The sequence below is a fragment of the Homarus americanus genome, unplaced genomic scaffold, assembly GCF_018991925.1.
Source record: "Homarus americanus isolate GMGI-L3 unplaced genomic scaffold, GMGI_Hamer_2.0 scaffold25483, whole genome shotgun sequence".
NCBI lineage: Eukaryota > Metazoa > Arthropoda > Malacostraca > Decapoda > Nephropidae > Homarus > Homarus americanus.
The window spans coordinates 3,466,511-3,485,034 of NW_024726235.1; the positions used below are offsets into that span (position 1 = coordinate 3,466,511).

General features: G+C 36.3%; 1 protein-coding gene across 17 annotated transcripts in view; it reads right to left on the minus strand.

Moving 5' to 3' along the window:
- Positions 1 to 1,925: 1,925 nt before the first annotated feature.
- LOC121865434 overlaps positions 1,926 to 18,524 on the minus strand; it is a 76,064-nt gene continuing 59,465 nt past the window's right edge. For 3 of the 17 annotated variants that reach the window (XM_042364840.1, XM_042364836.1, XM_042364834.1), the window contains 5 exons: positions 16,623 to 16,728; positions 16,180 to 16,275; positions 15,660 to 15,740; positions 15,304 to 15,378; positions 1,926 to 3,910 (listed from right to left, as the gene is read on the minus strand). In XM_042364840.1, coding sequence (XP_042220774.1) covers positions 3,776 to 3,910; positions 15,304 to 15,378; positions 15,660 to 15,740; positions 16,180 to 16,275; positions 16,623 to 16,728 — 493 coding nt within the window. In that variant the 3' untranslated portion in view covers positions 1,926 to 3,775. Of the gene's footprint in view, positions 3,911 to 10,695; positions 10,727 to 15,303; positions 15,379 to 15,659; positions 15,741 to 16,179; positions 16,276 to 16,622; positions 16,729 to 18,524 lie in introns of all 17 variants that reach the window. The other 14 variants (XM_042364847.1, XM_042364846.1, XM_042364844.1 and 11 more) reach the window with 13 other exon arrangements.

Genomic DNA, 18,524 nt, shown 5'->3' on the forward strand with positions numbered 1-18,524 from the left:
TTTTCTATGAATAAATTTCCCATTTTCTGTGACATCATTTCCCATTTTCTATGATAAAAGTTCCCATTTTCTATTATTAAATTTCCCATTTTCTGTGATAACATTTCCCATTTTCTATGATAAATTTCCCATTTTCTATGATTAAATTTCCCATTTTCTATGATTAAATTTCCCATTTTCTATTATTAAATTTCCCATTTTCTGTGATAACATTTCCCATTTTCTATGATAAATTTCCCATTTTCTATGATTAAATTTCCCATTTTCTGTGATAACATTTCCCATTTTCTATGATTAAATTTCTCATTTTCTATTATTAAATTTCCCATTTTCTTTGATAAATTTCCCATTTTCTATGATTAAATTTCCCATTTTCTGTGATAACATTTCCCATTTTCTATGATTAAATTTCCCATTTTCTGTGATAACATTTCCCATTTTCTATGATTAAATTTCTCATTTTCTATTAAAATTCCCATAATCTTTGATAAATTTCCCATTTTCTATGATTAAATTTCCCATTTTCTGTGATAACATTTCCCATTTTCTATGATCAAACTTCCCATTTTCTATGATAAATTTCCCATTTTCTGTGATAACATTTCCCATTTTCTATGATTAAATTTCACATTTTCTATGATAAACTTCCCATTTTATTATTAAATTTCCCATTTTCTGTGATTAAAATTCCCATTTTCTGTGATAAAATCCCATTTTCTTTGATAAGTTTCCCATTTTCTTTGATTGAATTTCCCATATTCTATGATAAATTTTCCATTTTCTGTGCTCAACTTTCTTAATATATCACCAAACAAGGTGACATTCTTAACTCATATCATTTTATCATACCTGGATGATCCTCATACTCATTTTTGAGAGACAGCAAGTAGTAGTAGAGGGGTATGTGCAGGAGGGGAGGGTGTGTCAAAGGAGTGGGGGATGGGGGTGTGTGGGGTGTCAGAGGGGTAGGGGGTGGGGTGTTAGAGGGATAGGGGTGTGGGTGTTGTTAGATGGGGGTGTGTTGTTAGATGGAGGTGTGCGGTGTTAGAAGGGATGTGTGTTCGGGGAGGGTAGTGGGGTGTTGTTAGGAGGGGTTGTGGGGTGTTGTTAGGAGGGGGTTGTGGGGTGTTGTTAGAGGGAGGTGCAGGGGTGTTAGAGGGGGTGGTGTGGGGTGTTAGGGGGTGGTGTGGGTGTTAGAAGGTGTGGGGTGTTAGAGGAGGGGGTGTAGGGTGTTAGAGAGGTGGGTGGTGTGGGGTGTTAGAGGAGGTGGGTGGTGTGGGGTGTTGGAGAGTGGGTGGTGTGGGGTGTTGGAGGTGGGTGGTGTGGGGTGTTAGAGGGGGGTGTGTGGGGTTTTAGAGGTGGTGTGGGGTGTTAGGTGGTGTGGGGTGTTAGAGGGGGGTGTGTTAGTTAGTAGTGTGGGGGGGTGTTAGAGGGTGAGGTGTTTGGTGCTAAGAGGGTGGGGTGGTATGGGGTGTTAGAGGGAGGGAGGGGTGGTGTGGGGGTGAGAGAGTTGGGTGAGAGTGTTAGGGGGTGAAGAGAGTTAGGGGGTGAGAGTGTTAGGGGTAAGAGAGTTAGGGGGGTGAGAGTTAGGGGTGAGAGAGTTGGGGGTGAGAAGTTGGTGGGGCATAAGAGGTGTGTTACAGGGGTGTGTGGGGCATAAGAGGGTGTGTGGGGGTGTTACAGGGGTGTGGGGGTGTTACAGGGGTGTGGTGCTACAGGGGTGTCGAGGGGTGCTACAGGGGTGTGCGGGGTGCTACAGGGGTGTGCGGGGTGCTACAGGGGTGTGCGGGGTGCTACAGGGGTGTGGGGGGCTTTAGAGAGGTGTGTGAGAACAGGTGCATGATGTGTGAGAAGGGTGTGTCAAGTTTGAGAGGGGTGTATGATTCACTTACTTACATAAAGGGAATTATTTAAAAAAAATCAAATTTACACAGTGAATCATGTTGCAGAGTAGACAAACATAATACAAAAGTACACTAGACATGAGTGTTTGTCAGCATATACACAGTAAGAGTTATATACAAATGTTGATGACCAACTGCAAGTAATCTGGCTCTGCTACATTACATACAGATGCATTACTAGAGTAATGCTAGCCATTAATGAGTAATCATCATAAATGGTTAACTTTAAAATCAGACTAGCAGCACCAAATTCTTTAGTGTTTTAACGGATGTTCTATAATCATCGAGGCAGCATACGGCATTTACAAAAATATTAAGAAACACAGTCACTATGTATACTGCTGAACACAAGTGTAATAAAATTTTCACTCACTTCTGGAAGATCCTTGCCTTAATGTTGCTCTAATATATATATATATATTTTTATATATATATATATGTATATTTTTTTCATTTTTTTGCAAAAATAAAGAGCTGAAAGTTTAACAGTACATTCTGTTATTCATGTTTGTGGAACATTCATTCTTCAACTATTACACTGTATGTGCTGTGGGTGATGTAACAGAGAGTTACTAAACATATTCAGTTTACTACTAGTAGTGAATCATCATATACATCACTATGTATCAGTCAGTAAACTGTAGTTGCATTCATTAAAAGTATATAAGCATCTGAAGTATCAGGTACAGAAATTAATCTAAGATTTCTGTCAGACAAACAGCAAGCCCAGAGTGAAAAGGCAATAGGCTGACAATCATCCTGTATAATACAATATCACCTAGTTTTAAAAAGATTAAATCAGTCACTCATATCTGTCAGCCATCTAAGAGCAACATGTAAAAGCTACATGAATACTAAATAAAATTTATCGAATTCAAAACTAATTGAACATTTTTCCATTTTGACCCATCCATCCACACATTAATCTAAAAAGATTGTAACCAATGACCTAATCCAATAGGAAAACCTCTTGGTCAAATTAACATACATCTTAAATCTGAGAATGTTTACCCCAGGTTGAGATCGTGAGAAACTATGGTTTTCCTTACACTGTATTCATAGGAAATAGAGATGCTTCGGAAACACACTATTAAGGCCTACCTGGAAACCATTTCCAAGACATGAGCAAAGGCCCCACCAGTATGCGGCTAAAGCATGATCCCACTGACTGCCACAACAGCTTATGGGTGTAGTAGATATGCAAAACAATGTAATAATACAATGTTGACAAATTAAGAAAATACATCTAAATACAATAACTTCACCAAAGATTCGGGGAGCAATTCAGATATTCTGAAATGATATAATACAGTGTAATAGGAACTGGGCCAGCCAAATTAATCTTAAATTGTACATTTTAGTCAACATCACATTATCAACAGGTTCCCACTTAGCTTATATGAAAGCACAATCAACTTCTTTAATGATTATATCAGAATTGAGGTACAGTATCATTCAAATGATTCATCATCATTCCCACCTATAAAACCACTTAGGGTGTCAGCTATACTACACGAGTCCAATTTTAGTAGTACATGTAATTTAAATATCAGTCAATATAAGCCTTTTCCAATAAATCTAAATGACCTATAAATTTTACTTTGCATCACATTTAAAAATATGGTGTTCAGATAAAAGTATAATGTCCTTAAAAAGTACGTGCATCTGTCTACAATAAGAACAATTACAAAAGAACACATAGTGATTACTAATACAAGCACATCAACTGCTCAAGATTGTATTAAACATGAAGGCCGTCACACAATGATGATCACCTTGGTGAACAATCATGGTCACCATCATCTTTGTTATAATGATGTAACATGTTGCTACATTTAATAAGCTACTCACAATGTACAAAATAGTACATTCTACTCTTTTTTCTCTTCTTCCCGGTTGTCCGTAAGCGTTCCCACAATCTGTGCATATTCCGTCTTGTCTTCTGCTTTCACATCAGTCTTCTTATCAGGTTCTCCCTTGCCTAGGTCTAGCTCAGCATACACCACCTGCAGTGAATATTTCATTAATTTGTTTCTTGATTCACTATTTTTGTTCTTTACTTTCCAGCACATGAATAAAAATGTTTTTTTTTATCAAGTTTCAATAATCTTCAATAATCACATTTGTTTATGTAAAACATCTAATACTGAGAATGAACAAGCTATTTTATATTTTCTGGGTGTGCAAGTAAACTTAAAATTTATGATGAATTAATTGAGGCATCACCTGAAGCAGGTGTGCAAGCACCAAATGTGCTTACTCAAAGCCTGTGACAACTAGGCTTGAAAAATAATTTCTCTAAATCCCACGGTTACAACTCCCTGAAAATTGCCCCTGCTTTAGGCGACGCCTCAATATTGTACCATATTGTGATTTAATAAATTTGTTTAGTATGGTGATTTTAGGCTTAATACATTCAGCAAGAGCGGAAGTTTTCATTCAATTATTATTACAGTATTATTTTTTTTAAATCCATCGTTAAGGCACTACCTTTATAATGTTGTCACCATGGTCTATAGTTGTACTGTACTTGCATTTGCTGTAAACTGCATGAGCTAACAACTTGAGTGCTATTACTATATTTATATTGGGTGACATCCCAGAGGCACAAAGCATGAACAGAGACCAGGGTTTTGACCGAGCAACTACTTCTATGGAAGTGACAGGCTCTGTGTAAGAGTGATATAAAACACAAAAGTGACTGGCTCTGTGCAAGTGACTTATTACATAAAAGTGACAGGCTCTGTGCAAGAGTGACTTATTGCACACAACAGTGATAGGTTTTACACAAGTGTCTGGAATTGTGAAAATGACAGTTTGGTTTTATTTTGTGCAAGTGATTGACTGACTAACTCTGTGCAAATGACAGCCTCTGCATAAATAACTCCCTGGTTCTGTGCACTTGACTGATAGTTTAAGTGACTGGCTGGGACTGTGTGAGTGATTTGGCTGTGTAAAAGTGACATAGGCTTTACAATAAAAGTGAAACGTTCTGCATACAGTGACCTAACATGAATGGGGTCAGTGCCATGGGAACCAATTTTACCAGGGAGTGATGAAAATTAATTCATGACCCAAAACCGGTACCAGTTAGTACCGAAACTCAAGATCCTACTGTATGCAGTAGTACACTACCAGATAAAAGCGAGTATCCTAGATCTGCATATGACAATGGACAGTGAGACACTATGTTCATTACCGTCACTTCCATCCCTTGCCCGCACATTCCCAAGTGGGAGGTAGCAGAAAATTTGGAAATTAAATATGTTCCAAATGTGGTTTAGGCTTCTTTGATGCATTTCAATAGTTATACAGCATGCCCTTAAAATTCACAGGGGTTAAGTTCCCAAAATGGCCACAAATAGCTAAATCAGCTAATAAGATTAGCTAACCAGGGGGAGGGGGGGGAAACATTTTTACTCGTGCAAAGAATATTACCTTTATGAATGTGTGTAGAACACACACAAAAAAAACATACAAATAAATAATGGGAAAATCCTCTCACAAATAATCAGAAACAAGAAAACAAAATTTAGAATAAATGTGAGTCTACCCTCAAGTACACTATAGATATATGTAAAAAGATTCATTAAATTATTTGGAAAATTGTTGAATGAGTTTTAACAGAAAACATAACTTTTGATCATAGACACAGACATACACACACACACACACACACACACATATACCAAATACTCTACAGGGTTGGATGGGGAAAAGTACAAAGAATTTTCCATCGAAAGGAAATCCTTGAAATTTTCTTGCACTTATGATATAACATATACAGGTGCTCCTCTACTTACGAAAGAGTTACGTTCTTGAGGTTTGTTTGTAAGTCCAATTGTTTTTAAGTCCAACTTTACTCTTGTAGATACCAAACATAATGTAAAAAAATGAAACGATTATGGATATTTAGTACAGCTATACCCTTTAATACAGCCTTAAAACCTGGCTCACGCTTCTCCTTAGGTATTGTTTGCTCTATCTGGAATTTTCTGCAAAATAATCCAGTCTCATCCACATTAAACACCAGTTGTAGCAGGTAACCCCCCTCAGTGATGATGTTTGTATCTCTGAAAATTTGTAGTTTGAATGTTCTTAAGTAGAGGAGCACCTGTATTATTATCACAATGAACACCTAAAGCAAAACAGATCAAAATACAATGTGTATAATTTTGGGTCATATAAAAAAAAAAACATAACAAAAGAATTATTAGGAAAAAGCATGTACAGGATATCATGCAAAAGCTCTCTAAAAATTTACAAAGCAAAAATTAACAACATTAACCCCCCTTTATGTGTACAGTAATATGTATTTCAGAAAACAAATTCCATGGTAAAATTAATACCCTGTACCATCCATACTAATACATAAATACAGTACTAATTAAAATAAAATTAAATGTGGTAAAATATATGCAGCAGCACCATTCTATTTCAATTAACATAAAATGAAATAAAACTAATGCAGAGCCAAATCTATAAGGAAATGAGTTACGTAAATCAAATTCTTGCAGGTCTAGTTATTACCTGAAAAGAGGAAAACCATTTGCAAAGAATTCCAATTTGGCAATATTAAACTCTCAGTGAGTTACAGATTATTAGTAAATAACATGTGTATTGAGACAACCTTGAAATAATGTGAAGTCAGGTAGTGTGAATATCATCAGTGTGTATTTTAAGTTTCACCACAATCCCTCCAACACAAAGACATAAAACCCCCACCATGTTTTACAAGGGTGATTTTTATAGGAAAAGGGAGGGGTTGGCAGTTATTTAATTGAGAGGATTGATGTCATGTGGATGTGTACACAGTATGATGTGTCAATAATGTGCTGGATAAATCCATATAACAGAAGGCAACTGTGCATTTTGGAGTGCCTCGTACAGGCTGGTTAATAAATGTATGCATTAGTATAAACAGTATGTAAATGTACAAGAGTTTGCTGTCTAAATAAAAATAATAAAAAGTCAATTTGACTGGTCTAAGGCTAATTCAAGTAGTTTTCAATTATATAGTACATACACTGTATCTAAAATGCACTGTGGAAAAAGCACTACTGTACTAACTGTAAGCATCAAAATTTAATATTTGCAGGGTGAATAAATCAAAGAGCAAACACAGACTTTCCCTACATTGCCAATCAACCATTCCTTAACTGCTGTAACAAACGTGTTAAGAACCTGACAAGAGAGACTGCAAGAGACCATGCAGCATGAGACTTGCCTTCAGGTACTCACAGCTAACCCATGCAAGCATGGAAATGGCTGTAAAATGATGATGATATGGTGTTCCCTTTCCACAAGAAGGCCCCAAAATATCCATATAGTTTATCACCATCGTTATACAAAACCTAACATCACATTCTTCCCTGCCATACTTCCTAGGTATTCACACCCATCATTGTTTCCTGCAGGTTCAAACCTTTCATGTATTGTGCCCTCTAAACCCATCTTTTCCACTTATGCAGTTTACTCTCTTCTACTGTCCACTTCTGAATTTATATTCTGTTTATCAAACATTCAATTCTCATTTTTTCACTAAGTTCACATCACCTAAACAAATCCCAGTCTACTCTTTGTCTGGCAACCCTGTACTTGTCACTTCCAACTTGCTTCTTCCTCTTACATCAAGACATTATACATACTTCATACTATAACTGGCTTAACTAGTCTATTGTACAGTTGTGAACAAAACATCTGGAGACTTGGCAGTATCTGGTTTATAAGTACTTGAGGATAATTTTATTCAGCACAGAAGGGACCCCACACACAAGTGCTTAAGGAGTGTTTTTTTTTCTTTTTGTGGTTCTAACATGTGTGATGAAAAGCAGCATTATTACTTACTTTCTTTCTTCCATTGACTTAGTGACTCAAGTCATCACTCATTGTTCCATTCATTAGTACATCCACTCACTGATCCTAAAACAACTAATTTCCTCCATTTCTGTCTCCACTTAAATTAATGTCCATTCCCCTGTTTCCCTTGACTCACATTCACTATAACTTTCTTTTTTAAAAGACACTTGCAAACTCAACAACAGACAACAGCTGACATAACTCTCAATTACACCCCTCATCCTTATCAATAAAACTAGAACCAATTTCCATCACTCATAATGATCACTTCTTTTTAACCCAACCATGAACAAATGAAAACATTGAAAAATTTCACTTGAAATACTACCTATTAAACTGAAGACAGCATTAAAATATTTTCCTATTTCTTTCTTTAAAGTACTGTACAGTACTGTACTTTATTATTTCAATATTTTCAAATCTCCATTCCATTAGTGCTATCATGCTTTTCCCAATCCAAGGGTAGGCAGATAGTCATAGATTACCTCGGGGAATTGCAACCCTGCCCATCCAGCTATTCCCACCTTGTGAAGTGGTGTTAAGAAGGGCATCAAACACATTGTACCTTGCCTCATCATGCCTGCTGGCAGTAGGGTCAACCAGAGCTGTGCCCATCCCCTGGTCTCTGCTGTATTTTCTGGGCTGGCATGCTGTCTGCACAGCGGGTAACAGGTGAGCGTTTCACAGGCTGGCACTTTCCCTTGATAGTACAGGAGCCGGAACTCAGAGGTAGCACCCTTAAAGGCAGCTTCAATATCAAGCACAAAATACTCCAGCCAGCTTTAGTGCCAAGTACAGCATGGAAGGGTGTCTCTAAAGCTGGTTGTGGTGGGTCACCCTGTGGTCACCGGACTGCTCTTACTAATGCATCAGGGTCACAAATGTGCTAATACCTGGGTTTGCAGTGGTTAGTGGGGGAGGGACATTCTGTTCAGATTGTTACTCAACTCCTACCATAATACCAATTATGACAAATATTACAAAGAATAAACATAAAGCTACCGCACAAAAACCGCCCACATACCACACGAATGAAAGCCACAAGAAACTACTTATAGTAATAACAAAGAAGGAATCCTATGTACAGAGGGTAGTTAGGTTCAGAGCTAGTAGTCTGAATATAGGTGGGTATAATATCTAATAGAGTAGGTGAGATAGTGGAGACATTAAGCCCTAAAAAGCTCAATGTCTGCTGTGTGCAAGAAACAAGGAGGGGAAGTGGATCAGCAAGGATGATCATGGTGAGATGAGAGCTACAAGATATTCTAGATGGAGAGTGAATCCAGAAAATGTATAGGGATTTTGATTGCTGAAAAATGGGTGGAGAAAATTCTAGCGGTCAAGAGTAAATGCAAGAATTATGGTTCTGAAGCTGCTAGTAGGAAGGGCTCTGATGACTGTCATTTCCACATACTTCCCACAAGTTGGGCTAAATGAAGAAGTGAAGGACGAGTCCTGGGATAAGTTGTTGCATGTAGTGTCAGAGTTAGATGAAAGAGATTGTAGTACTGGGTAGTGACTTGAATGGTCATGTTGGGGGATACAACGAGGGTTATGAAGGTGTGCATGAGAAATCTGGAAAGAGGAAGAATACTGGAGTTCGGGGATGCATTGAACATGGTTTTGTGCAACAGTGTTTGAGACAAGGGTGAGAATAGGCAAATTATATTTATGTATGAGTTAGGTGGAATAAAAACAGATTGATTACTCTTGATAAAAATCAGATAGGAAGCCATCTAAATAAGAGTGTAAAGCACTGAGCTGTCAGGTACTCTTGTTTTGGCTCTATTATTAATGTATTTTCTTACTTATCAGGCCATGTCATGTGTGAGCTGGGTATAAGTACTTGCACTTAGTTTCAGGATGGCAGCACTCTCAAGGATATGACAAGGATTTATGACAACTGTCTTCTCTGGAAAATGGCTTTTGTGAAAAGGTACCTTGATTTCTACCTCAAGTGATTGTATTTTTAATATTTTCTTTCACCCCTTATCAGCTTACTAGCTATTCAGGCAGTTGGTCAATCCAGTGATAGTACAGGAGGAAATTGGACTGAGAAACCTGTGATGTTTGGTAGGGTCACGCTGGATAGCACCTTCTCACGTGTCTGGGCCAAACAGGATTCGAACCCTGGACAACATTAAGAACTACTGTCAGTTCAGCTGTACATAAGTGAGTGAAGTTTCTGGTCAACTTTATCATTTGCACTGTTTTCCTAGGTGACTTGATGAACGTCTTTTCAGAAATACTTTACTTATGGCATGTGTTCTCTGTGAGAACCCTATTCAGAGCTCGGAGAGCAGTTGATAATGAGATTACTGTACTGTATTGGTGAAGTTCTGCATAAAGGCAGGCTGATTTGATTTGGGCATGTGGAGAGAATGGATGAGACTTGTTGGGTCAAGAGGTGCATGAGCCTAACTGTTAAGTGGAGGAGAACCAGGGAAAAGTCAAGAACGACATGGGAAGATGTTTAAAGAAAAAACATCACAGTTAAGAACTTGAAAACCAGCCTCAAGAAACCATTCGGGATGAAGAGCTGTCATCAGGTAAAAGCGGCTAACCCACACAAGTATGGAAAATGGCAATAAAATGTTGATGATTACCATAAACAAACTCTCCCCTACTACAGATACTTTCCACCTATAATTCTTAATGTAAACACCAGATAAACAATATATATATATATATATATATATATATATATATATATATATATATATATATATATATATATATATATATATATATATATATATATATATATATATTACTGTATATAGTTAGTTCTTTGTGCATGACAAGCAGTCCTTCATAAATTATAAGCCAATCTTATTGAGCTATTTATATTCACAGCACAGCCAACACAAGCCACATCATATCAACAAATTCAGGATGACTCAAGACATTTATAACACACACTGAGTGTTACCTGCGCAGTATCAGTTCGTCAGAGGAATTGTCTGTTGAGAGAAACAAAAAAAAACAGAAAAAAGCATGATGTTTCAAAGAAAAACTGACATCACTGGTTAATCACTGGTTATTACTATACTGTACACCGAACTTTCCTACACACACACACACACACTATATATATATATATATATATATATATATATATATATATATATATATATATATATATATATATATATATATATATATATATATATACTATATATATATATATATATATATATATATATATATATATATATATATATATATATATATATATATATGTATATATATATATATATATATATATATATATATATATATATATATATATATATATATATATACACAGTATATATATATATACAGTATATGTATATATATATATATATATATATATATATATATATATATATATATATATATATATATATATATATATATATATATATATATATACACACACACACATACTGTATATATACACCCTGCTTAACGTGAACAATTGAACCCACAGGGTACCGTGTTAAGTGAAAACCGCGTTAAGTGAACAACAGAACATATGGGATTAATTCCAATAGAGACTGGCTGGACCCCCAAACTCTACTTTTTCCGACACAATACCTATGTTCTAGTAAAAATAACATCTTAATTTTATGATGGTACATGCACACAATTAATACTTAAGAGAAATAGAGAAATACAGTCGCCAAGTTAATGTCCATTCAAATAATGGACTCAACTCCCTCCCCCTCTCACACTACACTGCTGGCTCTTCCCTCTCTGAGAAATTTTTGGGGGAAAACCACTAAATTTTAATAAATAATACCTCAAACTAAAGTTAGGATAATATAATTGACATTGCTGGATTCCTTGTAAGACCAGGAATATTTTGAATATAAATGTCATATATTTTGCACAAAAGATAACATATTTACTCAGAGTAAACATTATATCTAAAATTTGTATGTCTAATGCAAAATCTATGATGTTTATATTCAAAATGATCATCATATTGTAAGAATTCCAGCAATGTAAATTATATTCTGGCAGGGTAATTTGTATGAATTTTATGAGCTAAAACAGGCAGGCAGGCAGGCAGGCGGGTGGGGTGAATCTAAAAATAGCGTCTGGAGCCGGACACTCTGCGCTATATGTGGAAAAAAAACCTGTCTTAAGTGAAAATTCGGCTCTGGCTTGAGGCACCGCGTATACGTGAATATACGTGAAATCGCGCTAAGTGAAACCGCGTTAAGCGGGGTATTACTGTATATATGTATACAGTATATGTATATATATATATATGTATGTATGTATATGTGTATGTATGTATGTATATGTGTATGTATGTATGTATATGTATGTATGTATATATATGTATATATATATATATATATATATATATATATATATATATATATATATATATATATATATATATATATATATATATATATATATATATGCATGCATGCATGCATGCATGCATGTATGTATGCATGCATATATATATATATATATGTCACCCCGTCTGGTCCCCGAGGAGAGGCACCAGACTGGTGACTGCTCTATGGAACCTCAGTTACCCAGAAAGATTAGAACGCCTGCAAATACCTAACTTATACTACAGACGGGTGAGGGGCGACCAAATTCAAGAGTATAAACATCTCGGGGGCACTACTCGGTCGAATGTACATATCTGGAGCTGTCAGACGTCTGTCCCACAAGGGGTCACAGCTCAAGGATTAAATAAGCCATAAGTTCAGAAAACAGTGAGGGCAATCTTTTCAGAGTGAGAATTGTAAACTCTTGGAACAATCTGCCAGAGAGCATTGTGACGGCACCGAGTGTGAGCTCATTCGGGGCCAGACTTGACCAACACTGGAGCAAATTTCGATATATTCAGGAGCCAATGCATACCCAGTACTTGCCAACAGTGCGTAACAGAGGCATGACCGACCGCCCAAACGGTTAACGAGCCGGTCAGTGGTGAGAAGGATAAAAGTAAAAGTAATATTGTTTACATGAAAGTCAACTGAAAGTGGGTCCCTGCAACCACCTCTCACATCACTGTGCAGACTTTTATGCTTTGTACGAGATGTACAGTCAATAAAAAACTGTCAGCCACCTTGCCGTGCGTAACAATATGAAACAAAATACAAAAACTGTAAATGTATACCGGCGTCAGTTGGTTCTTATCACTCATTTTCTATTCCACCGATGTTGGGGTGGTCGGTAATTATTTTACTGACTGTACAGTCAACAGCAGAAGTTATCCTGAACTAGCCTCCATGATAAGAGGCAGGTGATTTGGTAAAACTGATTATTCATACTGCCAATGCCAACAAGTATTTTTCATGCTTAATGACAGCATATCTCCCGTTGCTTCAGGAACTACTTAACCACTTACTGGAGTTTGGATGAAATTCAGTAAATCACCTATGTACTTATTTCATAGTTTTGACGTTATTTTTCATAAAATATCAGAATATATAATTGTACATACACATACATACTTGTATATATTTTTAGTACAGTAAAACACACACAACACAGCATCTGATGAGTCAAAATTTGTGCAAAGTCAGTATGGCACCGGATAACCATTAAATTTTTTTAGTATAGTAGTTGGCAAATTCGAGCTAAGTCAGTAGAAGCCGAGTCATTGAGCAGGCTGGCCCACACTGAGCTTCAGTTTGTAGTCAGCCAGCATCAGTTTACATGCGCCTCTCCTCACGGGTAGACCTTCTGGCAGTGATTAAGTGCCCATGAAGTGTTACTGTACAGATATTGTTAAGTGTTGTGTATGCAGTATATAAGTAGTGTAGTTTTAAGTTTATCAGTGCCTGTGAAGTGTTATTGTTATGATATTAAGTGTTCAGTATTGTACATACAGTAGTGTTAAGTTGTCAGAACCATTTTCTGTACAGTACCTGTGAAGTGTTTATCTGCCTCTTACAAGCTCATCAAGAAATTGCCCCTTGCTTAGGTAAATGCTACTATACATGTAACTCTGTTTTTATTTCATTATACTGTACAGTGATATCTCCGTTAGCCGGAACAATTGGTGCAGAGCACTTCTGGGAACGAGAGGACTCTTTCAAAGCCGTAAAAAAAAATCCCTCATCCCCGGAATTTTCCAGGAAACAGAAATATTTGTTCGGAAGCTCTAGAAATTGCCCATTACTTCATCTCTCGAACCCGGAAAAATATCCCTCATCCCCCAAATTTTCTGGGTAACAAAAATTTTCTCGGAAGTTCCAGAAATTGCCCCTTACATCATCACTCAAACCCATAAAAAATCCCTCATCCCCGGAATTTTCCTGGTAACGGAAAAATGTTCTCGGAAGTTCCAAAAATTGCCCACAACATCATCTCTCAAACACGGAAAAAACTGGAGGATGAAGGACAGTTGTCTGGACTGCTAGATGACGGAGGAGATCATGGAACGGTCCCTGGGAAACTAGTGTTGAGTGAGGAGCTGCAAGGAATGGAGAGCTCCGCTCATACACTACATACAAATTGCATACAGTATCTGTATATGCCTGTGTCAGCAACTCAGCGTCTTCTGATGCTATGAAAAATACTTTATTTGAGGATTCTTAAATCGAAGCACTGCTGTACTCGGCAAGGCTGCAGCCCCATTTGTGCCAAGTTATGTTTTTTTAACAATACTGTATGCACATTTTACACACAAAAAAAGAGGAAACTTGTGACAAAAAAGGTGTGTTGTGTTGTGTTATACAGGCAGTCCCCGAGTTAAAAACGCCCGACTTACGAACAGCTGTAGAGTACTTACGAATGGGATCCCAATACTGTATAATATTTGTTACAAAAATCTGTAATTAAATTATATTTTTTACATTACATTACAATACTTTATAATGTTTAACATAACTTTATTTGTTATATATGGGATTTTATTATTGTTTTGTATTACTTTTACTCTTTACTTTTATCCTCTTTGCCACTGATCAGCTCGTTAGCTACTTGGGTGGTCAGTCACGTCTCTGTTACGTACTGTTGGCAGGTACTGGGCATGCACCGGCTCCTGAATGTATCTGAACCTGCTCCAGTGCTGGTCAAGTCTGGTCTTGAAATTGTCTGGGTTGTGTTTTAATCTAACCTAACCTATGGAATTAACACTATTCTGACTTACGAACAGATCATCTTATGAACGTAGATTTACTACACATCATACCGATAACAAAAAAAATCCTGTTTTTACCAGAGTATTCATGAATATAATCATGAATATTTTAATTTGTAATGTACCGTATTCACATTCGTATTCAGAAAAAAAATTGTGTAAGCACATTGGCCATTTGTATTCATAAAAATTTTAAGAACTGTATTTGTACTGTATTCAAATACTGAGTTCCTGTATTCATTCCATCCCTAGGGCAAAAGCCACCTAAGTTCAACTACTGTACAGTACATACAATACAATATTCCAGTCACAGAATTACAATAATTACATCTTCAAATTTTATCAGGCAGAAAAAAATCATGCCAATTTCTACCCTGAAACTCTTGAAAAGGATACCATGCCACTAACTCCAACACCTCCATCTGCTCCTACCTCTTTTTTGTCCACCGCATTTTGTTCATTGTTTGTCTGCGGAGTAGTTTCAGTGGGAACTTTGTCATCGGTATGCTTGCAAAACAAGATACACACATAAAATATTTGGATACTAACTATCCATAAACAGAAACCTTAATCCACTACGGTAATAATAACGATATACAATACAGTATACAGAATTTGAAAATACTGTACAGTAGTTCTCCAACATGCATGAATTTTATACACAATTAACCGGGGGTGTTCAAAACTGTAAAGTAGATCTGAACTATAAAAAACATTTACATTTTCTCAAAACTATTTCAAATATCCCAAGAAAATACGATCCACTATATTCAATGCACTTTCCATACCTCTTTGTCATTGGTTGAGTTTTGTTCAGTGTAAGTGTTGGTGGGTACAGTTTCTTCGGGTACTTGGGTAGTTTCAGGAGGCTTGTAAACAAAAGGTCTTATATTTAGATCCCCATTAATAATTTTACAACCGATACAAAAAACAGGATTGATATCCATCAATATAATAATTATAATAATGTCAGGAATGCACATTATAAGAACCAGAAAGTGAGCACCATTAGTGACAATTACCTAAATGTCAAGGCCTAAAATCCCAAAGGTTTGTACATCAAATCTCTCTCTTAACTAATGATCTGGGGGCACATCTAACTGGCCATAAAGTTGACAACCAATATGGTGTCAAAATTGCACTAAGACTTGACCATATTTTTATACACATTTAGGTAAAAGGGTTTGATGAACAAAAACTTGAAATTATAAACTTTCTTTTGATAGTTCAATACAGGACTTTCTGCTGTTAATCATAATCAAAACTTCAGCTGAACTGTAAACAAGTGGCACACTCTTTGGGGCTTACCTCCTTCTCATCTGGACTCTGTTCCTTATAAGGGCTCTCCTTGTTGGGCTCTTCCTTGGTCAGTGACTTCTTCTCATTTTCATCCTGTTTTGCATCCTGCATTTTCATATAACAAGAAAAATTTTGAGAATTTATTTACATATCCTGCCTTTAGTGTCTACACATAAGGAACGAAAAAAATGGATTTCTACCCAGTACTTTGTCTATCTTAAAAGGAGTATAACAAATATAACAAACCTATTAACAGGACACAAATGATAACATTAAAATTACATTTAAAATATAAACTATGATCTTATGTTCCACTGAAGTTAAATAAATAGCGAGTTTCTACGAATACACAAATCTAAACACAGCTCGTCAATAATGAAACTAAGGCAATCTCTCTCACAAAAAATTAAAAATAAAATAATGATGAAAAATCATATATACTAGAGCATTACCTGGTCCTTCTTCGGTTTCTTGAAGACCTGTGTGATCTGTTCGAAGCGATCCTTCAAGCTAGCAGCGTGGCTAGTGTTTGTCCCTCTTGCACTTTCGGTGTCGCTGCTGAAACAAGCATGCATCAGTAAAAGGTCAGTGTTTGTGGAAGAAAGAAAGGGAATAAGTGGGAGATTGTTGTCTATAATACTCTTTAACAGGGCTGTGGAGTCGGAGTCGGAGTCGAGGAGTCGGAGGAAATTTCGGCTTGTGGAGTCGGAGTCGGTAAAATTGTCCAGACTCCGACTCCGACTGAAGCTATTCTGTTCCTAAGAACAAATATATGAACTCAGGCATATTCATTGCAGTGATTCCACTGATCCCACTAATTTTCTTAAATTATTAAAAGAATTTATTTCCATTTTATAAGCATTATTATGAATTTATTGTAGCAGGCACAGTATAGCACTATAATTTTGGACGATAGTCTCTTCTTTACCATTTGAAATTTTGAATTATATCAAATTTTGTTTCGTTGAAAACTGCACAGAGGCTCTCAGCTACAAAACAATTAGCTACAACCTGTTTTTGGTGAGATTAAGGCAAATTTAATTTAATAACTTAATCATGTAAGGTTTATCCATTTTCCTTAATAAGTTATTCATTTCTTTAATGTACATAAATATATAACTTTACTTTAAAAGGAATTGTAGGATCATCATTTAGATCCACATCAGATTATGAGCTTAAACAAAATTCAAATGCTGAGATCGAACTTTTAGATATACATGTAACTGGTGTTTTCTAGTTAATACAGTGGGGTATGCTATAACGAACGGATCCTACTATGAATATTCCTATAACGAACGGTTTTACCTATAAAATTGAGAATGCTATAACGAACGCAACTCCTACAACGAACGCGGATGAATACCGGACTATTTCGCCTGGCGCATGAATATTGTTGTACCGCGACCCACAACAAGAGCATCAGGCGCCATCTTTGTCTCATTGTGTAGCCAGTGCACCACTGTTATTGTTGAAATTTCGTCTTTTGATGTGGAAATTCGCGTTATTTGTATAACTATTTTGTTATACAAGTATACAATTGTAACAATGAGTCGTCCAAAGCGAGTGAGAAAGCTAATAACCCTTGAAACTAAGAAAGAAATTATAAAGAAACGTGAGAATGGAAGAAGCATTGCGAAACTTAGTGATGAATATGGGATGGCTAAATCGACTATATGTACGATTTTGAAGAATAAAGAGGAGTTAAAAACTGTGCAAGTGGCTAAGGGAATCTTTAGACTTAGCAAAGCAAGGTGTAATGTGATTGAAGAGATGGAAAATTTACTCTTAGTGTGGATAAAGGAGAAAGAAATGGCAGGTGGTAACATTAGTGAAGCTATAATTTGTGAGAAGGCTAAACAATTGTTTGAGGACCTTAAAGCCAAGACTCCCAGTGGAAGTGATAGTGATGTGCCAGTGTTTAGGGGTACCTGCATGCTGAATAACACTAAGGTAAGATAAAGTACCGTATTTTTTACATTTTCCACAGAATTTTTTCAGTGTTAAGCGGTTGTATTTGGGGGCCTGGAACGGATTAATCCTATAACGAACGAATGCTATAATGAACGAGATTCTGGAACCAATTACGTTCGTTATAGCATACCCCACTGTATCTTGAATTCTTAATAAATTTATTTTTCTTTTGATTGAAACTTTGAAAGTCAAGCCTATCATCTTTTTGTAGTTCTTAAATATCGTCCAGATCATTAATAAAGCTGTAGCAGTATAGCCACGGTGTTTTACTTTTTACCTATGCAGGTTACAACATACAAATTACAATTAGGATGGTAGAAATAGTTGTTACAAATAGGCCAAGGAGTCGGAGTCGGAAGCATAAAAATTTGAGGAGTCGGAGT